General features: G+C 34.6%; 1 protein-coding gene across 6 annotated transcripts in view; it reads right to left on the bottom strand.

Moving 5' to 3' along the window:
- Lrp4 (LDL receptor related protein 4) overlaps positions 1–25,514 on the bottom strand; it is a 337,174-nt gene that overhangs the window by 37,734 nt on the left and 273,926 nt on the right. For 5 of the 6 annotated variants that reach the window (XR_016366889.1, XR_016366890.1, XM_089839240.1 and 2 more), the window contains exons 2-3: positions 10,285–10,509; positions 536–600 (exon numbers count right to left, since the gene is read on the bottom strand). Coding sequence is in view for 4 of the 6 variants with exons in the window: in XM_089839240.1 (XP_089695366.1) it covers positions 536–600; positions 10,285–10,509 (290 nt within the window). In the remaining 2 variants the exon portion in view is untranslated. The remainder of the gene's footprint in view (positions 1–535; positions 601–10,284; positions 10,510–25,514) is intronic. The other variant, XM_089839243.1, reaches the window with a different exon arrangement.

The following is a 25,514-nucleotide window of genomic DNA, read 5'->3' as shown; positions in this document are numbered from 1 at the left end:
CATAATCAGGTTTCAAAAACATTTCAATATTAACAAATTTTTGCAGAGTCATGACTATGGAAATTTAAAAGATGCCTGTAAATCTTTGGAAGGTTTGATAGCCCTAATTGTCCTCTATTTAATGACATTAAATATTTGGTTTTAGACCAATCAGAACTGGAAATTATAATGAGGTTTGAAAATGTTTTCTGATTAACCAATATTGAAGAGCCATAAGTATGGAAATTTAAAAGATGTCTGAAAAACCTTCAAGGATGTGATAGCCCTAATTGTTCCCTATCTAACAACCATAAATATTTAGTTTTAGACTAATCAGGACTATATAATCAGGTTTAAAATAAAATGTTCAATTTTCCAAGCCTGGTCAAACTTTCAATCAACTTTGAGAGGTCCTAAACGCTACCAATTCAAAAGATAAGTTGAACTCTTTTTAGTATATTATAGCCTAAATTGTACTCTATCTAACGATACTAACTACGTGTTTCTAGCCCAATCAGGGCTCGAGATATAATGAACTTTGAACCGATGAACTCACCCAACTTTTAGGGATGCATTTATCATTGGCGCAAGTGAAATGCTGCGTGGGACACGTTTTGGTATCTGAAAAGACAACGAAATAAAAGCATGTTAAATAAATTCAACTGCAAAATATTAAATACGGCATAGAATTGAAATAAATTGGAAAATAAATATTAATGAAGGTTTATGGGATAGAATAATTTTGACGTTAATTATAGCGCAACCGTATGAAGTTCTCGAACAATTAAAATATCCATTAATTTCGAATATTTCTCCGCCATTAAATTTTCGCGGTTTGACCCACTTTTAAGGCAAAGCCTAGAAAAGTTACATTTGTTCAAATTAACCATTGGAATCTATTGGTATAATAAAATTAAAAATTCATCTACGAACTATACTACTGGACCATAATTTTGAGTCTGAAATGTTCTATGTAAGTGTTTCGTGTATGTGTTTGTGTAAAAGCCAAGATTACGAAATAACCCTTTAATTAAATTAATATTGTTTCTTATTCAAATTTAAGTGGGGGCATCCCTAAAACACTCCAAACGTAATTTGTTTATGTTGTCCCTTAAGTCAAAATCATGTCATAGATGACACATTTTCGACTCAAAAATTGATTTCCCATAGAACCAATTCAACTGTACCGCGGTCCTACCACCCTTCCTTTTTGGAACACCTTGTGGAATAATTCAGATTGTAAAGAGATGACGCAAAACTAACTGAGCAAATAACCCCCACTTTCAAATTAAAGAGTTTATTTGATGTTGTTGACAGTTGTAATCAAAACCAGATCGAGTTGTTTTTTTGATGTTGTTGTAATCAAACCAGATCTAGCGAGCTATACATCTCGGTTGACTTTAATTCTTTTCAAACTAGGAGGATTCATACCATTTACACAAGGAGGCGAGGTTTACTTGTAATACAAAGTAGTCGTGCAAACCTTTCTTGTCCACAAGCTTAGTCTCCTTGTGTAAATGGTATGAATCTTTCTAGCTTTAAAACTATGTATATAACATTGCGAAACGCAAAACTAAATTCGTAAACCTTTCTTCTTTCTTTTTTGGTTCGAAAACAGAAACCAAGCATCGCTGGAATAAAGAAAATCCCTAAATTTCTCCATCCTCCGTAAAATAAATGCAAGCAAGCTAAAGCATGTACGTAGCGAAGCATCTTGAATCCTCGCAAACCCTAGCGACCATGCAACCAAGGCTTACTGTACGAACGTACTCTCTTTTCTTTTAGAAGGATTTCTTTTTTTTTATTTTGCAGGGTATGGTGTGTTTAAAAATCTATTTCGTTCATGAAGCGTATAGTATGGAATCGGAAAGGGTGGCAGGCGAGGGGGAAGAAAGGGTTAAAGGTTATACGGCGACCTAAATCGAGCTTGGAAACGTGCTCGGATAGCTTAACGACAAATAAAGTAACTCTTTCTCCAAGAGAAGAAAGTTTAAAATACAAAATAAAAAGAGAGAGAAAACCCTTTCCTCCTCCGAACCTCTCAAACCCCGCGTCGAGCTCAAAAAAGCCGAACCCCTTATATTCACGCTTTAAAGAATAATTTCTTTTTTGGTCCGCGTACCACACCATGGCTAAGATAAAACCATAGAAAGAAAAAGTCATACCCGTTCGTTTACACTCAAAAAACAATTTTTTATTTTTGACTTGTATTTCATTTTTTTTTCTTTTTTAGTTTCAATTTTGTTGGAAGGAAGTTCAAGTTGAACATACACTAGTGTTTTAAGACGTGGAAGGGGGTACGGGAAATGATTGGTTGTAAACGTTCAACGAAATGACGTATCGCGGCCTATTAAAGTCGACTTAAGCCTGGCTTTCTTAAAACAAAAATTCCCGGTTCTCGATTATATTGTATTTTTATTTTTGTTGATCTTTCAAAAAAAAAAATGGAAACCCCCTAGAACGCCGTGGCACGAATGACGTAAAATTGACCTTTCGGAAATTACGGGCAATCAGGTACAGGGACGAGAAACCGAGCTAGATTTTGTTATTGCGACGTTGAGCAATGGAACACTGGTCAACGTTGATGGCGGTTATCATATAAACCCCAGAAATTTTCACCATTAAATTAAAATCCCTAATCTATTTTTTTCTCCCTTTTTAAAATTTCCTGAAATTTTTTCGCTCATTTTTAAATTTCCTGAAATTTTTTCGCTCATTTTTAAATTTCCTGAAATTTTTTTCGCTCATTTTTAAATTTCCTGATATTTTTTTCGCTCATTTTTAAATTTCCTGATATTTTTTCGCTCATTTTTAAATTTCCAGATATTTTTTTCGCTCATTTTTAAATTTCCTGATATTTTTTTCGCTCATTTTTGAATTTCCTGAAATTTTTTTTGCTCATTTTTAAGTTTCCTGATATTTTTTTCGCTCACTTTTGAATTTCCTGAAATTTTTTTTGCTCATTTTTAAATTTCCTGATATTTTTTTCACTCATTTTTGAATTTCCTGATCTTTGTTTTGTCCCTTTTTAAATTCCCTGATAATTTTTTCACTGATTTTAAAATTCCCTGATCTTTTTTCGTCAATTTTTAAATTTTCAGATATTTTGATAAATTCCCTGATCTTTTTTCTTCCAATTTTAAATTTTCAGATATTTTGATAAATTCCCTGATCTTTTTTCACCATCTTTAAATTCCCTTATCTCTGGTTCGCTCATTTTAAAATTCCCTGATAATTTTTTCGCCAATATTTAAATTCCCTGATCTTTTTTTCGCTCATTTTAAAATTTCCTGATATTTTTTCGTTCATTTTAAAATTCACTGATCTTTATTCATCCATTTTTTAAAAAATCCTTAGTTGACTTTTTAACTTTTCCCCGCAACTAAGCCTTGTAGCGAAAGGGTTTAAATTTTACAGAGTATATACTAAAAGGATAGACATAATTAATCCATCGAGAGATAGGCCCTAATTCAAGTGGAAATAATTTGCAGCGAGACCAGACCTTTAACCTTAAAATCCCTGGCTTCAATCTCTCAAAAGATCAGATGCTATAATATTATTCAAATATTCAAAACCCTTCACTTACTCTCGTCTCACTCTCTCTCTCTCTTTCAACATGTAGTACTGTCACTATAGCACTCTCTCTTAAAAGCGAACGCACGATTGCGGAACCAACATCACTCCCAAGAAAAACCAACAACAAAAAAAAATCTAATTTAAATCCCTTAAAACCTAAAAGCGAAAGTTTTCGTGCTGAAGAAGAAATATTTTTCCAAAATAGACAAGAAAGATAAAAAAATAAAAAATTGTGAAATAGGGTATATTTTTTTTTTTTTACCTCGTGATTTTAATGTCCATTCAAGAAACGTCGAATAAGATTTAAGGTGACGCTCTCTAAATAGGTAAGGCCGTACCTTGCCTTGAACTCTATTCATTCTTCCAAGATGAATAAAAGAAGAAAAATTTTAAATTTGGAATAAAAACAAGGGAGTGTTTTATCCATTTCATCCTTCATCGTATACAGTTTTTGCTTTTGCTTTTTTTCTTTTATTATTTGGAAGCGTTTCTTTAAAATGCAGGCTGGGTATCTCCGCGAAAAACACCCCAAAAAGGCAAACTTCGAAGAGAAAATGGAGTGAGGTATCGCTATGATACAGTACATACATGAATTTATTATATTTTCATCTGTAATATTGCAGAATATTTTAGAAGGTTTGATTAAAAATTCATCTTTAAAAATAAAACTATGATATTAGTATTTTGGTATATCGTTTTACCCAGAGTTAGAAATATTCCCTGGCTTTTCCCTAATCGTTTAAGATATATAATTCCCTGACTTCTAAAATACAATTTTTAAAAATTCCCTCACTTTTAAAATACAATTTTTAAAAATTTCCCGACTTTTAAAAAACAATTTTAAAAAATCCCTGACTATTAAAATACAATTTTAAAAATTCACGGACTTCTAAAATACAAAATTTGAAATTGCCTGACTTTTAAAGTACAATTTTAAAAATTCACGGACTTCTAAAATACAAAATTTAAAATTGCCTGACTTTTAAAATACAATTTTAAAAATTCACAGACTTCTAAAATACAAAATTTAAAATTCCCTGACCTCTAAAATACAGAATAAAAAATTCCCTGACCTCTAAAATACAAAATAAAAAATTCCCTGACCTCTAAAATACAAAATAAAAAATTCCCTGACCTCTAAAATACAAAATTAAAAATTCCCTGAACTTTGACCTCGAACAGCGTATGGAATTCTTATAAATAAAGTCATAATGGATGCGTTTAGTCAGCAATACTCATGGTATAATGTATAATAAATTCATGTAGGTGGATGGATCTTTTTCTCCACTGAGTCGCGATAAAACTAAAGAATACTGGGCTACCTAATTTAAATTTATGATTCGAGGATTTTTCTACTTCTTCCCCCCCCCATTTCCCCGCCTTTTTACCGGAATTTTTTTTATTCCGTTATAAGGGTATTCCAAGGATCAGAAGTTGGAGATGGGGCCGTGTTGCCAAGATGGGGCTAACGATAGATGGAGTACTTCCTCCTCATTCTCCCTAAACCCCTGAACACCCCCGGAGAAGCGGGGGCTCCCCCCCTACCGCCAAAAACTAAACCCCCGATGGAAAAGATGAAGATGCGAAGGGAAGAAGATTTCCCGAGGTAAATATAGGCTACTTCGATGTCAACTCGAGCGAAGTTCATTCCCGCCTTTGGTAACATTACAATTATCAGCTAAATAAAGGTTGAAAAAGATAACGCACGTGATTTCAATAGAAACAGTTTATATAGACAATTTCGACAACTTTATCGCGCGAGCTCGTGCTTTAACGACGTGTTTTTGAAGGCAATAAAATGAAAGGAAGAGATAGAGACGGCTCTTGTTTCAGGTCGAATTAGTCTACTGGGAATTTTTTTTCCACTATCGAATGATTGAATTTTTATAGAAAACTATAAGAGCAATATCAACAAAAAATAATGACTGTACTGCATGCACACTATAGACTCTAGAGTTGGCCCAAAAGGGAAATTGAATAATAAAGGGCGACCTGACGCCATACCACGTGACTCTGACACTTCCAGGTTGAAACTAATATTGAGAAGAAGGAGTACAAGTAGATAAGGGACCCAAGTGGTCGCTCCTAAAACCAGGCACAATTTTTTGTCTTTCCATTTTGTATCAATTTTGCAATTACTTTACAAGACAGGTCTCGTTTCCTTCAGGACACTATTATAATAACTACTCAATGTCTACCAATATTCTAGTCTGTACAGAAATTCTGCATATATCGCAAATCATTTCCAATATCTACTGAATGTCTATGTCTATCAACTCTCTAGTGTAGACATTTCGTTAGGGAAATTCTACATCTGTCTAAAATTGTAGACAATACTTATTATAGTCCTTTAACATCTTGATAGGGTCCCAGCATAAACAAAAATAAATGAAAATGTTCAATCAATTTTCAAGAAAATACATATTCTGATTCAAATTTCAGAATGGATTCCAAGAAATATTGAAAAAAAAAAAAAAAAAAAAAAATTGAGAAGTTAAAATAAAAGAAATGAGAAAAAATGGGGTAGATCCCCCTTTGAATGATATCCCCCTCATCCATCTGGACCAAGGCTTAGTATTCCAAAAGAGAGATCAATTCCAAGTGAAATATTCATGATGACCCTTCTTCAATTCCAAAGCCTACCCCTAGATCTTATGGAATCCTTCCTTTCAACGGAAATGGGGTGGGGGGTTGGGGTTCGACGGAGGAGGAAGAGGGAGGAATCGAGTTAAGAGGATCAAGTCTACTGTAGCTCCACGACAAAGGCTTAGGATAAAAGAAGGCCCCTAAAAGAACCTAGAACCTTTTTAAAAAAAAGAAAGAAAAAAGTCAGGGGTCGAACGAGTGAACCCCAAAGAAAAAACTACTCTTCAGTTAATGATATTCAAAAGGGGGGGACAACCCCCTTACTTTAAAAAGGGAATATAACTTCTCATTAATTACAAGTAATAAACTAAATATTTAAATTAAGATTATAATAATGACTATTTTACCCTATTTCACGGACAATTTATTCCATAATTAATTTAATTTAATCAAGATTAAATTTGATTTTAATGTTTAAATTGATATTTTTAGTCAAGTTTCGGGTGAAGTCACCCAACAGGGGTTATCTTAATTCAATGGGAAGTATTTGGGTAAAGCCACCATTCAGGGTGAAATAAGCCCATGTTAATCCTATGGCCCCTGTAGAAGTGTTTCACCTTGCAATACACTGGTGTACGAAACGAAGTAACCCACCAGGGTAATGCTAATCCTAGGCAAGGAGCAATTTTCCTCTTTTTTTTTAAACAATGTTTACCACCTTGTCAAACTTTAACCTCTCTTTTGGGAAGGAACATTGGCACGCGCAAACCTTGTCAAAATGGAGCCAGAAAAAAATTGTCAAACTAAAAAACGATTGACTTTCTTGGCCGGGGGTTGCAAGAAGAATCGATTAATGGAAAAATCCCCTAGCAAGCCCCCCCCATCTTCCTCCATATCTTACTCCTTACTCTTTACAAGAGAAAGAAGGAATAAAAAATGTCACCAAAGATTTACTCTCAATGATTTTAAAGGAATATTGATTTAAAGGCGGGAATATAGTAAAAAGGCGGGAAAATAACACGTGGATGTGAAAAAAATCTAACAACTGCATAAATTATCTTTAAATTTACAAAGTACATAAGTTGAGGTGGTATTTTATATTCAAATTACTTCTTAAAGTTCTTTGAAAACAAATTACTTAAATAATTTATAGTCATTAATTAAACTAATTAATTAATATCTTTACAATAATATAGTATAATATTTTCCTAGACGTTGCATAAATTTGAATATAAATTCCTAATCGAATTTAAACAATAATTAAACTAATTAATATATTCAAATTACTTAAAGTTCTTTGAAAATAAATTACTTATATATATATTTTAATTTATAGTCATTAATTAAACTAATTAATATCTTTATATAATAATTATATAGTATAATATTTTTCTAGACGTTGCGTAAATTTCCATATAAATTCCTAATCGAATTTAAACACTGAACTTTACCGAATATTTTGTAAATTTTTCAGAAAGAAAAGATATTTGGAGGTTTTTTTAAAACAAAACACAGGGGAGTGAAACTTTGTTTGGCTTTGAGACTTCGTCTTGAAAGTCTCAAAATTAAGTTAGTGTTTCTATCGGAGAAAGTTAGCGCAATTATTCCCCTGGAACCCCTCTCGGAACCCCTTTCCCCCCCCCCACTTTTACCTTAATACCAAGAGAAACGAGCTAGGATTGAAACATCAAAGAAAATTTCGCCGACTAGTATTGGACTAAATTCCAGCTAATAAAGTTGATGATAAAAGCAAGGTAATTCCGGCTCCCTTTGGATAGCTTTTGTACGTGTTAGCTCAAGTAGAATGGACACTAGCTAGTTTAGTATACGCTAGGAGTTTTCCAGAGTAAATACAATTACCTGGCCACTAAAAAGACGGTAACTAACTACAAGATGTATACCAAATTTTGGGAACGAACCTAGAAGCGTATTAAGAGGACTTTAGGTGAATAAATGTAGTCTGTAAATTCAGCCAACGATGTAAATTAAGCTTAAAATAAGATAAAACGAATTTAAAAAGACATTGGATGATGCCGTATATCTTTTTGAGTTTTTTTTTCGCTTTGATTTGATAATAATATTCAGGATGAAATAATGCTTTTTAGCCATATCGTAGTATACGATAGGCTCTTAGTTTGACCCGAGCCGTCGTAGTAGTAGTAGTAGTAGTAGTGGCCGGGGTTGTCGCTTCGTTATCGTCAGATTTTAGCTTAAAAGGAACTTTATATTACCACAACCCACCCATAGGGGTTACTGGGCTCGGTTAGAGATTTAATTTTAATTAAAATTTTTTCAGGTCAGACCCGGGATTCGAACCCGGGCCGCTGGCGTAGCAGACAAACTTTCTACCCACTCAACCATAGAGACTTGATAGAAACCTCGAGTTTTTTATTATTTATTCTTATCTCTAAAATGTCGGGGTGATGTGGGGTGGGGTACCTCTTAATCTGTGGGGTGGGAAACTTTTGAATTTTTATCTGTGGGGTCGGATACTTATGAATTTGTATGTTTGGGGTTTTCATATTTATTTTTTTTTATGTATGTGCTAATTAAATAGATAACGATTTTCCCCGTTTCCTCATGTGGTTCGTTCTCGTTCGGTAGCTATCTTCATCTATGTTATGTTTGACTGGAACGTTTTGGCGGTTAATTCAAATGTGGGTTTAGACAGAGCTAACATAGTGTTCAATGGGCGTTATGCTTCTGATCATTTTAGCATTGCTAAAGGTAATTCGAGGGGATAATTACTAAAATGCGTAATCACTATAACTAAACTTTCTCTTTCAAAAGTTTCTGGGCATAAGTCCTTGTTAGAAATTTATAAGATGCGATAAGTGTGCATCGGCATAAGTCTATGTTGTAAACTCATCGAGGGGATTATCACTAAAAACTATCTGTTCTTCGATTCGCCGGAATATTAGAATTACAGCATAAGTAAATTTATACGGTTATAATTTAATCACTGTTTAGAGTAGGGAATCGAGGGGCTATTCACTCTGATTTTATGCACGGTAAATCATTTAAGCATTGAAAAAGATAGCGCTATTCACTCATTAGGGTAAGGTATAGAGGGGTTATCCACTCGTTAGGGTAGGGTATAGAGGGGCTATTCACTCGTACGATATGGCTACTATTACGAGCCCTTGGGCCGTCTTGTTATATCCTAAATACGAGAGAGAGGTATTTTTCAAATGGGGTGAGATGAACTAAAGAAAGAAGAAATGAGAGGAAAGAAGTTCTAAGAAAAATTAAGGGTTGTTACAAATTTCAAACATTTCTCCCTATTTTTTTCCAGGCTTTACAGGATTTTTTAGAGCCGTTTTTCATGACTTGAATTAATGCCAACTTCTATCTATGGACTCAAAAGGGCCTATTTAATCCACTCAAGGCCCCCAGTCAAATTCTGAATTTTTTATAGGAATTACAGGATATTATAGGACCGTTTTTCAGAATTTTAGGATTTTTGACGACTTTAGCCAAAAATAAAGTATTTCATAAGACATTTTAAAAATATAGGATTTTATAGGAATTATAAGACTTGACCACTTTAGCCAAAAATAAAGGATTTTATAAGACATTTTTTAAAAAAATATGGGATTTTATAGGAATTTTAGGACTTCTGGGGGCTACCATTATTGAATCACCCTGTTAATGATACCATGGCTTTAAAAACTCTTTTTAGATTCCCTGTCTGATGCACTTTTTTTTTAAAATCCCTGACTTTAACGGGTACTTCAGGGTTTTTTCCAGGTGCTATGGCAACCCTGAATCAAGAAGGAAACTGAAGAGAAATTGAAAATCTTTAAGAAACAATAGTCGAACAATAAATTCCGAAATTAATTCAAATCCCCTAAAGTTGATAAATTTGAAGAAGATTCCTCTAACGTACTATATTTCTAAGAATGCACATAAAGGAACTTTGAAAAGAGATTAAAGACGTTGGGAGGAGGGGGGAGCGCCCCCGAAGCGAAACCTAAGATTGATTAATTTCCTGTTCAAACCCAAAAGAGGAGGTATCTAAACCCATGGAAATTTTCAACATAAAAAAGGGGACTATTTTCGATTGGAAATTAAGCAGACCATTTTGGTAGTATACGATTAGCGCATGCGTGGATTTAAAATTGATTGAAGTTTAATTCTTACCACATCCTTCTTCTTCGGTTCCATTTCTGCAATCGGAATCACCATCGCATCTCCATTTTTCTGGTATGCAAGTGCAGTTGACAAATTCCGGCGGGGTCGTCTCCCCTTCTTGGGGGGATCCACTTCCTCCTGGGGGATCGCATTCGAAATAACCGGGTTCGCATGGACAAGGAAACAGATGCAGGTGGTAAGTCGACGACGGTGCTACGCCATTACCCAGAGTTCCTTGAGAGAAAGTAGAAAGAAAACATTTTTTTTTTGTCAGATGAAACTCGAAACCATGGGCATCGTAACACAAAAGAGGACCAGTAATGAAGTATTTTGTAACTCGAGAAATGTAGTCAGCTTTGGGAGAGTATACCTTAATATCAAGAGACCTTGATATACCCTGAATATATACATATACTAATTTTTACGCTCCATACGCAGCGCACTTAGCTTTAAACACTGAATCAGGGATAGATTTAATTTTAGAAGTAGGAATGGAGAGCAGAGCAGTCTGGGGGCGCGTTGAAGTCCCGGACCCCCTTCCACGGGATGGAGGGGAATGAAAGAAGAGGCGGGTCATAGCGACAGAGGTAAAAAGGAATTACGTATTTTTTTGCCATTCGCGTCAGCAACGTCATCAAAACAAAGTTTCAGTGAGCCAATAAGATAATTTAAACTTTATGTTACCTGTTGGAGGGAGGGGCTCTATAATGGGTTATGAATCGGACTGAAGTAAATACTAACCGTTCTCCATTCCTACTTCTAAAATTAAATCTATCCCTGGCTGAATTATAAAATTCGATTTAGAAAATTTGACTACATAATTTGTTTCAACAAACATAGCATATGCTATATTTTATATTATATATTGATAAAAAATAATTAAAAATATTTTAATTAGAAAAGGTCTATCAATATTTGTACATCATGTTGGTCGAATGGACATTAGATATAATGCACCCTTCCCATTCCCTATAATCACCTTTCGATCAAACCGCGTAAGCTGGAGATCGAAATTCATCAACTGACACATAACATCGAAAAATAAAATCTCATACCACGTTTACCAATCTCCTATTGGGTTTAATATCCATGCTTAAACTTTCGATCAGGGCACAAAATAAATGTTTTCATCAACAACTGCATGCACAGTGTGGGGATGTTAGGCCTATTTGTTAATTAAGTGCCCATCAACCCCTGACCTAGTTACATCAGGGGCTCTATCCCCTTAACCAACCGAGTGTGTGTGTGTGTGTGTGTGTGTATAGTCAGTGTTGGGAAGGACAGACAGGCGATAAGGAAAAGAGGGGTGGGGCACGAGCCCCCACAACCTATCCGGAAATTCGCTAGCACCAACCGTCCAACATATATATATATATATATATATATATAGAAAGGTAATTACTTTTTGCCACCGAGCTGCTATAGTTTCAGGGGATATTGCCCCATCCTTAAGCTCTTATAGAGATTATGGTAGATCGATTCCATGGCCCCTCCAACTCCCCCCCCCCCCAGATGAAACCATAAGATAAACCAAGGCTAAAATACGTCACGCTATATATATATCCGATGTCCATGGAACGAAACTGAATAAAAGATTACTGCAGAAAACGACTTCCGGTTAAGACCATACCATTCAGGTTACCAGAATGGATCAGTTTTCTCTTAGAAAGATTCGTTTTTCTATAGAAAACCAAGGATATTTTGCCCTATTCTTAGCCTGAAGCTTTCCAGTACAGAGTGTTAATAATTCACGTGGAAACTTAATGATAACTTCCAGTGTACATGGTATATAATTTCCTATCTTTTATATATACAGGGTGTTTCTGATAAGTCTGCATCCATAAATTAAGGGGAGTGTTCTTTGGGTGCACGATTTTGAGTCGAAAATGTAACTTTTATCTCCATTTTGAAACATGGGATACTGTTTTCGAGTTATGATTTTATGTGTGTTTTAGGGATGACCCCTTAATCATATTAGAAATAATTGTCTTAATCAGGTTTTTAATTAAATTTAAGGGGTCATCCGTAAAATACTCCACCAATTTAAACTTGAAAAGTGTCCCTTGTGGTAAAATGGAGATAGAAATTACATTTTCAACTCAACCCAAAGAACATTCCCCTTAATTTATGGTAGACTTATCAGAAACACCCTGTATATAAATCAAACAGAAGAAATGGGGCTAAAATTTCCAAAGGGAATTTTGGTGGTTCCCAAAATCCCCCCCCCTCCCATACAAAGGCGACTTAACTATATAAGGTTCCTTTATTGGACTTCTATGGTCAGTCTTAATTCTAAGGATGGGTCAGTTGTTGTTATTGTTTAAGAAAAGGATTTAGTCTTTGTAGTCTTTTCTCTTTCAAGATCAAAAGATATCGAGATTTTCGACTCGTGTTTTCAAGAGAGTTAACTCTTTTATCTGATTTCTAATGTAGTATCTAGTAGGATCATAAGTTCATAAGATATGTTGACCATAAGTTTGTCACTGGTTACAAACTGGAGTTTGTCATGAAGTGAGTGATTTAGGTCATAGATTCGAGGTAAAGCGACGCCTGGTGAGGCGCTGTCAAATTGAGGCTTAGTACAGACTAAATAGGAGAAGATGGACTGCAAAATTAACCACAGAGTGTAGCCAATCAATTCTCGCTTGTCGTAATCCCTCGAACTAGCTCGAGCTGTAAGTCTAGAGCTAGCAATACGAAGTGTCATACTTAGGGAACATACCTTATAAACATATGGTAGGACGTATTAGCCACGCTTCATATACTTGAAGAGAGTCGCTCTTGATGACTTTGAAAAGTCATAACTATTGTTTAACAATACTTCCAGGAAAATCCCTTGAGTTTCTAATATCCCTAATTATCCTCTACACAACGATACCAAATAAAAGGACCTATGGCTCAAATAGGGTCTAAGATAACGAGCTTCAAACAGAAACAATAGGCATTATTTACAGTATACAATCGCGAACATGAACCCCAACTTTGAAACGACATATAACTCTTGTTAAACAATATTTCCTGGAAATTTCCTTGAATATACGATAGACCAAATTATCCTGTATGTAACGATATTGATTATACTATCCTATCTCAATCAAGGCTTGAAATAATCAAATATTAATACAAAAACCCAACGCAAATATAAAGGGTAAAATATTTCCTCAGACGTTATATTCAATCCAAATATATCGGTGAAATATTCGAGCGTAACAATAAATTTATTTTATTCGTGGTGTGTTTCTGGGAAAAAATATCGGAAGAGACGGAAGCAGACCGAAACCAATTCTCTTTCTCATCAATCAAGTCTTTTCTAGCGCCTATTTTTAGGCCTATTTCCTATAGACTTTTACGGAAACCACGGCAACTTAATACACGTACTAATGTTCCGATATTACCAAATAAAAAATAAAAGAAAGACCCATGAATAGATGTGAACAAGATATCCTTAACTAAAAAGGTCATCTATATACGTAATTTATTTAAGCGAAGGGATAGTTCAGGCTATAATATTATCTTTTTTAATGGAAAGAGCGTATAAAAGAATGAATATATCAATTGGAACCATGTTTCTATCTATAATATTAAAAAAGATACGAGCAATTAAGTTAACGTAATGGATGGCACTACGCGTTAGGCTTCTCCTCAAAGCAATCACTGGGAAGTACCCCTATTGGATACCTAGTACCACGTGATGGATTCGTCCAATGGGAGTACTCCCACCCTGTGCTTCGCGGAGAAGCCTAACGCGTAGTGTCCATTACGGAAACTTAATTGCTTGGGATTTTCTTTAACATTGTAGATAAAAACATGGTTCCAATTGATATATTAATTATTTTTTACGCTATTTCAATTAAAAAATAAATTATTCTACCCTAGAATTTCAATTTAAGTAATTAAAAAACTAAAAGGCAACGCTAATTAAATTTAAGGGGTAAAATACTTCAATCATAACTTGTTCAAAATGTCATAAAACATTTTCGACCCTGTATATGACTAGATCCAAAATATTGAGCGTAAATAAAAGTTGTAAGAACTTTTTTCCCCTTCTTTGAGTGAAAAGTTTCGCTGAAACTGCGGAACAATTGAATTCCCGAAACATCAGTAAACACAGTCTATACTCAAAATCAAATTACCTCTAATATTACGGCGGAGTAATATCCTTACGATATCCGCCATAGAAGGGATAAGAAGAAAAAAAATAGTATATTCGCGGATCGAAATACAAAATGCGTTCCAAATTCTACTCTATTTCTGTTCGGGGTATTTGAAACAATACAGTTAATACGGGGAACAACTCTTGATTATAAACATACCCTTACGCCTTTGTACTTTTTAAATCAATTTGATTAAACGCAGTACGAAGAGAAACTGAATGCTGCTGCTTGAGAATCAATTAGGGCGGGAGTGAGAAAACCAGAGTTTTCGTTTTCTAGCATCGGATTTTTACCCTTTCAGTCAATTTTACTTGGCAATAAAGAGAACCGAGAAACTATGTTCTTTCAACCTTTGACATCGCTGCAAATTGACTCTGGTCTCGTTCCCGAAAACAACCGCAAATTAAAGGTTTTTCCCCGTACCCGTTTTCTCTCTTAGCAATATATATTACCCGAAATGCATTGCAAAAGTCTGGAATTTATCCAAACTTTTTATTCCAAGTTTTCACAAAAGCGCCGTACTCTCGTTTTCGGATAGTTTGACTTTTAGGAGAGAAAGATGTGTATATACGGGCTATTTCAATGTAAATTTTGAGCTAGTTATTGTCAGACTTTGATAAGGGTTATTATATCGCGTTTGTTGCTATGAAGACAAGGTCTATTTGGGTTTACCTCTTTAGGGAATCGGGAGACACGGTATAAAAGTGGTTCTACATCAAAGTATTGACTGAAGAGAGTGAGAAAGAGAGAAGGGATTTGAATACAGAAGGAAAATTCTTGGAATACGTTTGAAAAATTTGCGTACAAGTTTAAAGGATGTAAAAGGGTTAAAACCTTTTGTGTTTCCGAATTATTTTATAATTTAGAAAACTTTCCTGCATTTTAAGGGAAGTTTCATTTTTATTTTCTTTATTTCAGATAGCCTATATTCTAATTTCACAACTTACCTATTTTTAATTAGTTTAATTTTTATTTTATTTTTTTCAAATACCCTATATCCTACTCTAATTTCAGAACTTACCTATCTTTAATTAATTAATTTAATTTTGGTTTAAAGGGGGGGAGGGGGTTAATCAATTAAGACTGTAATTACTCGAGACCAAATTCTAAACCTAATTCTTGCATTTACATTAATTTAACTTCAAAGGAGGATTAATTATCAATTAAGGTATTTATTTACTTGATAGAATTTCCTAACTGGGTTACTAATTAAAAGTCATTAGGAATAATATTTCAAGCTTAATAATGAACGTAAAGAATAAATTCTTCGCGATAACAATTTACTGCTCGGTTCGTTCGTGGAATTTTGGAAATTGGCATGCGAAAGAAGAAATTATATTTTGCGACCAAATTAACATAACTATGATTTGATGGAGTGTTTTAGGGATGACCCCTTAATTAAATTATAAATCATTGTATTTTGAACAGTTTCTTAATTAAATTTAAGGGGTCATCCGTAAAATACAGTATCCAATCTTAACTCGAAAACAGTGTCCCTTAGGGTAAACAAAATGGATATAGAAGTTACATTTCGAACTCAAAATGGATATAGAAGTTACATTTCGGACTCAAAATGGATATAGAAGTTACATTTCGGACTCAAAATGGATATAGAAGTTACATTTCGGACTCAAAATGGATATAGAAGTTACATTTCGGACTCAAAATGGATATAGAAGTTACATTTCGGACTCAAAATGGATATAGAAGTTACATTTCGGACTCAAAATGGATATAGAAGTTACATTTCGGACTCAAAATGGATATAGAAGTTACATTTCGGACTCAAAATGGATATAGAAGTTACATTTCGGACTCAAAATGGATATAGAAGTTACATTTCGGACTCAAAATGGATATAGAAGTTACATTTCGGACTCAAAATGGATAAAGAAGTTACATTTCGGACTCAAAATGGATAAAGAAGTTACATTTCGGACTCAAAATGGATATAGAAGTTACATTTCGGACTCAAAATGGATATAGAAGTTACATTTCGGACTCAAAATGGATATAGAAGTTACATTTTGCGACTCAAAATGGAGATAGAAGTTACATTTTCGACTCAAAATGGAGATAAGTTACATTTTCGACTCAAAATGGAGATATAAGTTACATTTTTGACTCAAAATAGAGATATAAGTTATATTTTTGACTCAAAATAGAGATAGAAGTTACATTTTCGACTCAAAATGGAGATAGAAGTTACATTTTCGACTCAAAATGGAGATAGAAGTTACATTTTCGACTCAAAATGGAGATAGAAGTTACATTTTCGACTCAAAATGGACATAGAAGTTACATTTTCGACTCAAAATGGACATAGAAGTTACATTTTCGACTCAAAATGGACATAGAAGTTACATTTTCGACTCAAAAACGAACAGAAGAACATCCCCCTTAATTTATGGATGCAAACTTATCAGAAACACCCTGTATATTTTGGTAAATTGACAAAGCTAGTTAGTACAGTACCTCTACATTGTTTCTAAGACCCATGTTTCGCGCAAGAAGGTTTCTTTAACTTACAGGTAATCCTATAGTAACTAATAAATGATGATATTTTATATCAAAAAAGTAAGAAATTGGTGGAAGAGGCTCGGTTTTCCCAAGTTCTCTATTTTATATAGCTGTTACCCGAGAAATTGATCACGTACAAAATAAGAAATAGAAGAAGGTGAAATTCTCGAGCAGAAATCTGAGATAAAAATCTTGCCGAAAACCAACCCTACAACTGAGGGAAAAAAATATCTCAAGTCTGCACGGATTTAACAGATTAAGCCTGCATGGGCTCTTATGGTCCCAACCTTAAAAAAATCTTACCAAATATCAAAAATAAACTTCTTCTAATGTGACACCACCACCAAGAAACTTCTCGCGTCGTTGATGTGTTTTTCTAGTAGACCAATTTTTCAAAATTTTGTTTTCCTATAAATACGTGGTAGGTCAAAAAACAACTTCGTTTTTCTAAGCTGATTTAGCGTCTGTATATGGTCTTTGAAGGACTTGTAATATATATATATATATATCTATATAAATAAAAGTGTATACACAGTATACACACACAGGCGACTATTGGAAATTTAGTTTCTCAAAAGAACTCGTTATTCACGTCAGAAACTCAAACAGTCAGTTTAAACTTTCCCGAAAGACAAGGGGGCATATTACTGACCAAAAACTAAAGCCCTAAAGGCGTTCTTCCATAGGAAGATTTCTCTATAGCGTTTGAGAAGTTGGCTGAACCAACTCACTAGCGTATTATCAGGGTTGCCATAATATTTGGCATTTTTCAAAATTTGTATTTGTAAGTCAGAATCAATGTTGTGGTTTAAAAAATATATTACTTATATAGTTTTCATAAAAGTAGGATTGATGCCAGGCCAGGCTACTTGGCGGACAAAGTCCAGTACCATAGAAGATAAACAGTAGAGGAGTAGCAATACATAAGGGAATATTTTGCCAAATTTTTACTATTCATTTCCTGTTTTTTCCCATTGGTTGATTGCCTTCTGTACAAGACGTATCATGATTGGTTGAAAATGGTTGTCTGCTTTACTGTAAGAGGCGGAGAGTGATAATAAAGTGCCTAAAAAGAAATCGAGTGCCAGAAGTACCTCCAAAAGATTTAACGATAACTTAAAACAACTGTCTGCTCCTCTGCTGTACATCCTCTATGGCAGTACCAAGACTCCTGATGTAAATCATATCAGTCTGAAAATTATGTATACTATACAAGAAAATTACCCAAACCAATATGAAATTCGCTAAATTTTCCGTCAAGTTCTAAATCCCGTTTGCCTGAATGGATTTCCAGGTAAGGTTACAACCCTGACTATGGTTCCTCTTTCAGAAGCAGGTGGAAATTGAAAGCTAAAAATATTTTCATGATGGTCAAAGCGAGAGAGAGAGAGAGTGCTGGAAATGATGTAGAGTTTAAGTAACGTAACAACAATAAGTTAAATTAGAAATCATTGTCTTTCATTTTCTTAATCAAAATTTACTGTGCAATCTTAACTTGAAACGTACGGTAAAATGGAGAAAGACCTTACATTTTCGACTCAAAATCGATTTCCTAAAGAGCATCCTCCTTAATTTATGGCAAACTTATCAGAAACACCCTGTATAGTAGCCATCAAACCCAGCTAGATGTTGAGCTGCAGCCGAATAGCACCTTAAGGATCTAGCAATATGATATAGTTATTTGCGATGCCCTTAGATGCAAAAAACCCTATTATGAGAAGAAACTTTTCTTAAGACATACTTAATGTTATTATATTACTTATGGTAGAGGAAACTATAGTCAAAGAAAACTAGTGTCTAGCGGCGGAGTACAAGATGAAGCTGCCAAAAAATAGCTCAAAAGAGTACGGAATAAAGAAAGGCCGTACAGCACACTGGCACGGCGGCCGGTAAAGAGAATTTGAGAAGAGCCCAGAAATACTAGCCGATCTAATGCCCCGAAGTAACTCTTAGGCCTTCTTTACTATATAGTGGGCGTTGGGGCCCCGGGATCTAGGATAGGCCTATATAGCTTTTCGACAGAGAATGAAAGAAACGGGAAGCTGAATTTCTCTCTCGTGTCCTATAGGGTAAAACGACACCAAAGGCAAATAAAAATAACTAAAAGTGAAGCTTGAACGCGGGGGTTTATGAAAGCCTTAAGCAAAGAGGGTATAATGAATGGGAGTTGAAACGAGGCACTTTCAGGGTTCTAGCAATCAGCTTTACTATTTTATGTATTGGTTATATTTTACTTCTAGTATCAGGTTCACCGCATTTCAACCAATGAAAGGGCAGAGAAAGATGCGCAAGCGCACAACGGAAGCTGAAAGGTAAACTTTCATTCATAGCGAGAACACGATCCAGCTAAGCCTTCCACTTGGAATCTTTAACAGGTAATTTTCTGGGCCATTCTGCTTGAATTAAAGGGGAGGAGGTATGGAAACCGTGGCCTGTGACGTCATGCGCAATGAACATAGAAACAAAGTGCTATTGACGACGTAGATAGCGACCCACACTGCGACTCCCGCGCACGACGAGCTCCAGTCTCTCTAGTTTCATTGGTAAACCAAAAAACACTCTACATGGTAAAAAGATATTTTTTCGTTGGTTCAGAGGCAACGTTGAACGGTCTCTGTCCTTACTAACGCACACTCTATTATTTTTATTTGCCTTTGAAATAACAAAAGCTATACGATGTTTCTTCCATTTTCATCTTTCTTCCTCATCGCTCCTTTAGGGCCACAGGAAGGAGAATCCAGGCCTGTCCTGAGCGGATTGAATATGAGCTAGTAGAGCTTCCTTTGCCTTAGAGGTGCTAGGCCATTGACTCGATAACCAACCGAGGCTTAAGAATAAAGATCAGGGCATCCTCGCATATACGTACAAGTATATCTAAAGGAGTTACAGAACCTTCAACGCTATAACCGAATATCTCGAACCGTGTTTACTATATATATCCCAAGGTTTCTTCCATTTCAGGGTTCCTAAGAAATGTAAGTGATTTCAAATCCCTGGTTTTTCCAGATTATTCCTAACAGATTTTTGCAAATACCGATATTTCCAGATTATACTTAACAGAATTTTTGCAAATTCCTGATGTTTCCAGATTATTCCTAACAGATTTTTGCAAATTCCTGATGTTTCCAGATTATTCCTAACAGATTTTTGCAAATTCCTGATGTTTCCAGATTATTCCTAACAGATTTTTGCAAATTCCTGATGTTTCCAGATTATTCCTAACAGATTTTTGCAAATTCCTGATGTTTCCAGATTATTCCTAACAGATTTTTGCAAGTTCCTGATATTTCCAGATTATTCCTAACAGATTTTTGCAAATTCCTGATATTTCCAGATTATTCCTAACAGATTTTTGCAAATTCCTGATATTTCCAGATTATTCCTAAAAGATTTTTGCAAATTCCTGATATTTCCAGATTATTCCTAACAGATTTTTGCAAATTCCTGATATTTCCTGATTATTCCTAACAGATTTTTGCAAATTCCTGATATTTCCAGATTATTCCTAACAGATTTTTGCAAATTCCTGATTTCCAGAGATTTTTGAAAATACCGATATCTTCAGACAATTTATTAATAGACTTTTGCAAATACCTGATTTTCCCAGACTACCCTTAACAGATTTTTGCAAGTTTTCCCAAATTATTCAAATCCCTGATGTCATTGCATCATTTTTAAAATCCCTGGTGGCTTGACCAGGTTCAGTACGAACCCTGGATTCTACCTAGTATTTATTTAAGAGTAAATAACTACAAGAGTTTCCCCATTTTTTTTTATTTGTTAGCTTTTCTAAGAAACCTTTTTAAAACATTCTAAGGCCAAAATTAACCTAAGGTTTTTAAGCAAATTAAATAATAAAGTAACCCCATACTAACTAAAAATAAATTTCCACTCTGTCTTTGTTTATAAATTTTTAAAACGATGAAAGTATATTAAAAACAATCATTATATGTTAAACAAACAAACCGTAAAGGTTAGTGTGAAGTGCCTAAATCTAATACAAGTTCCGATATTGTAAATATAAATAATAAACAACCTACAGCTTTAAATATTAAATAACACTAAAGTAAGATATAATAATATACGATATTGCCCTTTTCATTAAGCCTTTATGACCCTTGAACTGAAATAAAGCCTTGACAAGTGAACTTTCGAAAAATAAACATAAGTTATATATACGTTTCTCCTTAATGAATTTTAAGGTTCAATCGGTTAGGAAATGATTCCGAGGTAATTTCATTGCTCCTTTAAAAATAAAGTGTAGAACGCGGCGGCGATGTTGGAGCCATTTGAAACTTACGCGTCAGAGAGCTTTTAGGGTTTTGGGAAAACCATTTTCTAATAGAACTTTTGGCATTTGGGGCGCTTGGGGTTGCTTGGTTGGTTGATGCCGGGCAATTGGGCAGAGAGTTGCTTCTCTTCCCCCTCCCCCGCTTGCCCCTGCAGCATGCACCTCTCAAAATGTCAAAGTGGGCCGTGGCCAGCGAAACGAGTTAACGCTCCGGCGAATCTCGGACCCGCGCCCCAAATTGGACATTTCTCTCTAGTAAAAATATAAAAAAAAATAACCGCACTGGGCTATACATTTTTTCTCAATGTCCATTTAAAATGAACTAATAGAGTCTAAAGCTACTGTAACTCTTTCTTCAACATTCTATAGGCATATATTGCATCCCTCTAATATACGGCAGTATTAACTTCAATTCCTTGAACATTTACAGACTTGGAATATACCAAAAATGATATCAAACGTCTATCTAGATTTAACCCAATCTAAGAATGTTGGTCTATATACTACAGATTTTTATAGCAGACGGTAAAATCCTCGTACATGTATCAATGTATCTAGGAGACCACTTTGGGTTTTTGGGGGGATTCTTCTATATATTTTTCTTCCCTCTGTTGCCCCTGGAGATTTCGAACCGGGGGGCTTGTTCCCCTTCAGAGGATAACAGATAAAGTATAACGATGGAATTCGGCTTACAAAGGGATTTCTTTCCTAACCCCCCAGGGTTTTTTGGGGAGGGTTTATGGGTGCGGGGATATACCCCCGGGTTTCTAGCTTGATGAGTTCGCTTTTAAGAGTCCTTCGCATTTTTGAACCCAAGCTATCAATTTGACAAGATTCTAAGCAACTAGTTCTAACCGACATATGACAACTCTTAAGAGTCCACCCAGAACAAAGAAGAAAGAAAAAAAGACAGACATTAAGACCGTTAATATAAGCTAGCCATTGTTTTTGTGTCATGGAATTTCGGGGGAGGGGGGGGGTAAAGAAGGGGCTGGGAAAAAATGATTAATGTAGTACAAATAAAATTGGCCTGTCTAGTATTTTATTTTAGTTTGGGGGCAAATCCCCCTAGTCGTAGTTGGGGGTATAACAACGAGGTCCAAGAAACGTTAATACGAAACACAGACTAAAAATATATATTAATAAAAAATAAAAAAAGACGTCCCTAACAAATAGCTACAATTTCTCCAATAAATTAAAGCCATCATCTATTGAGAAAAATTTCTCTGACAATAGAACGATTGGTTAAAGAATTTCTTGACAAAAAATTACTTAAACTAAAATAAAAAAAAATGTAGATGTAAGTAACGTAACCTAAAACAAAAGGAACTGGAACCAAATCACCATCTTTTCATCCCCCTTCGAAGGATTTTCTCTGAAAGTCTTTCCTCTTGAGCTTCTTTTTTCTCCGATGGAGAAAGATGGTAAAGGGAAAGAGGGGGGGGGGTTTGGAATAATCTACATCCTACGCTAAAGCTAAGATATATCTTTCCTTTTTTAACACAAGATCTTTTGTATTCCCGACCCCTTTTAGGGGGGTTGGTGTTAAGAACGGGGAAAGGCAGAAGGGGACGCTTGATTTCTCTCAGGATTTTTAAAAGGACCCAAATAAATCAACGAAACACTTGGTTTTATCCACCTTCCTCGCCCCTCCCCTCTTTCCTATATCGACCAATAGAGAATTTACCTAATAGAGCGTTTTACTAGCTGCTGGCTGTACCCAATCATGAATTTATAATAATTTACCAAAGAATATTACATGAATTTATAATAAGGAGTGTTTCTGACTCTGATTGTTTTGAGTCACAAAGTTTCCAGTTAGTTTGACCAGTGATAGATTTAATTTTATAAGTAGGAATGGAGAACGGTTAGTATTTACTTCAGTTCAACTCATAGCCCAGTATAGAGCCCCTCCCTCCAACACGTAACGAAAAGTTTAAATTATCTTATTGGCTCACTTAAACTACGTTTTGATGACGTTGCTGACGGGTACGGCGAAAAATACGTAATTCCTTTTTACCTCTGTCGCTATGACGCGCCTCTTTTTTCATACCAATCCTTCCCGGGAGCCCTGATTACTCTGTTCTCCATTCCTACTTCCAAAATTAAATCTATCCCTGGTTTGACGCAAATAACACACCATTTCATTTAAGGCAGACTTATCAGAAGCATAAAGGTGGTATCATAAGGCAATTTGAATCTACTGAATTTAATATTCATGTTAACGTTGATATTAATTCCTAATTTTACGCTTTAAGCTCGAATCGCTTCAACGTTTATTACCTAACAAGGCGTGCAGTGTTTTACGCAATGTCAACTTAGTTTCCATAAGTAAACTAACCATAAAAAGTAAGGCCAAAATCCCTATCATTAAATCAAACTTTAATTTCTTACGTACCAATAAAAGAATGGGAAATGATCATACTTATTCCGGTTATATTACTTATATAAATATATACCTATATTGGAGGGCATCTTTATCTTGAAATAGGTGATCTAGGGTGCGATCAAATTTGCATTTTAAATGGAAATGATACGAGACAGGGCCGAGAGAGAGCGAGAGAGAGAAAACTTTTATCTTAAACTAAATTAAATTGCTCCCAGCGGGAAGAAGTTCTATACTCTCCTTTTAAAAGGTGTATATTTTAACTCTCTCTCTCTCACACACTTTATTTTTAAGGAATTTTTCAAGGAAATAAAACTTATCTTTAAGATGATTAAAGAAGGAAGACTGTTCTTACCGAATTAATTTGGTCCCCCCATCCCCTATCTCTCTTTTTATTTCAAATAATCTTTTGAATATTTTAAAAACAAACTTGGGAAGTTTGCACGCGAGGTTCAATTTTATTATTTTCCTTAATTATAGTTATCTTGGTTATAAAAATGATTTATTTCGAGGGTTACCTTAATAAATTTACTTACCAACCAACCTACGTAAAGAAATTTATTTATGAAATATTTTTACACCTGGTATAATAATTTTTTTTAAATTAAACCGTACATAGGTTCATTGCTTCTTTTATAAGTAAATAAGATATGTTTCATCATAAGTTTGTTACTGGTAACTTAGAAACTGTAGCTTGTCATCAAGTGAGGGAGGTAGATCATAGATTCGAGGTAAAGCGAAGACGCCTGATGAGGCGGCTGCTGTCAAATTGGGGCTTTATAGTACAGACTAAATAGGACCTAGATGGACTGTAAAATTAACCACCGAGTGTAGGACTTCAATTCTCGCATGTCGTTCTTGAACTAGCTCGAGCTGTAAGTCTCTAGCATTACGAAGTATAGAAAGTGTCATACTTATGGAAAATATCTTATCTTACGAAAGCTAGTTTTAATTCGCCACAAAATTATTTAAAGTTAAAGTGTACGTCATACTTATTGTTGTTATTTTATATATGATAGCTAAAGAAATTGTCTCCAAAAGGAAGCGCCTAGAAATGTTTGGAATATATAGAAATATTTAGTATTCCCTTTTTTCAAGAGGACCGAGTTGAAATTTTTGCAATAAGTCTTGACACGTCTCTATCTTATATTGGCGGTAACAATTTCCCGCCAAAAATTGCTCTTTTCCCGCCATCCCATTCCGCACGCTGTCTAGAATTGAAAATATGCTAGTAGCGAGGTCTTTCTTCAATCCTTTTCAGTATTTACCCACCCAGGCCATACAACTTTTCAGCCCTTTCCCATACTGCATAATTTTGACGATGGACAAATGCGATAGAGGAGTTCACCCCACTCCCAAACAGATTTTTTCGAATCCCCTCCAAGCAAAAAAAAAGGATTTCCTTTTTTAAATCCACGGAAAAAAAATAAGTTTTTGGGTCTCTTATGTTAACGTTTTCTTTCCAATTTCGGTGGTTAGTTCAAATTGGAAATAATTTTCAGAATTCAAATTTTCTACCTGACTTTTTAGAACAGTTAAAAATTGTTTGAAAATGTTAACTGGGAAATTTGTCAAGAATGTTACAAGTCAACTCATAATTTCCTTTACTATTTCAAAATTCCTTGACTACATTAAAATTCCCCGAGTATATTAAAGTTTCCTGACTACATTAAAAAATTCCCTGACTACATTAAAAAAATCCCTGACTATATTAAAAAAATTCCCTTACTATATTAAAAAAATTCCCTTACTATATTAAAAAAAATCCCTGACTATATTAAAAAAATTCCCTGACTATATTAAAAAAATTCCCTGACTATATTAAAAAAATTCCCTGACTATATTAAAAAAATTCCCTGACTATATTAAAAAAATTCCCTGACTATAT

The sequence above is a fragment of the Phalangium opilio genome, unplaced genomic scaffold (assembly GCF_054372755.1).
Source record: "Phalangium opilio isolate 3A_F unplaced genomic scaffold, DU_Popi_V2 ptg000048l_1, whole genome shotgun sequence".
NCBI classification, from domain to species: domain Eukaryota; kingdom Metazoa; phylum Arthropoda; class Arachnida; order Opiliones; family Phalangiidae; genus Phalangium; species Phalangium opilio.
Note: the sequence above shows the minus strand (reverse complement) of the source record. Positions and strands in the feature narration are given on the sequence as shown.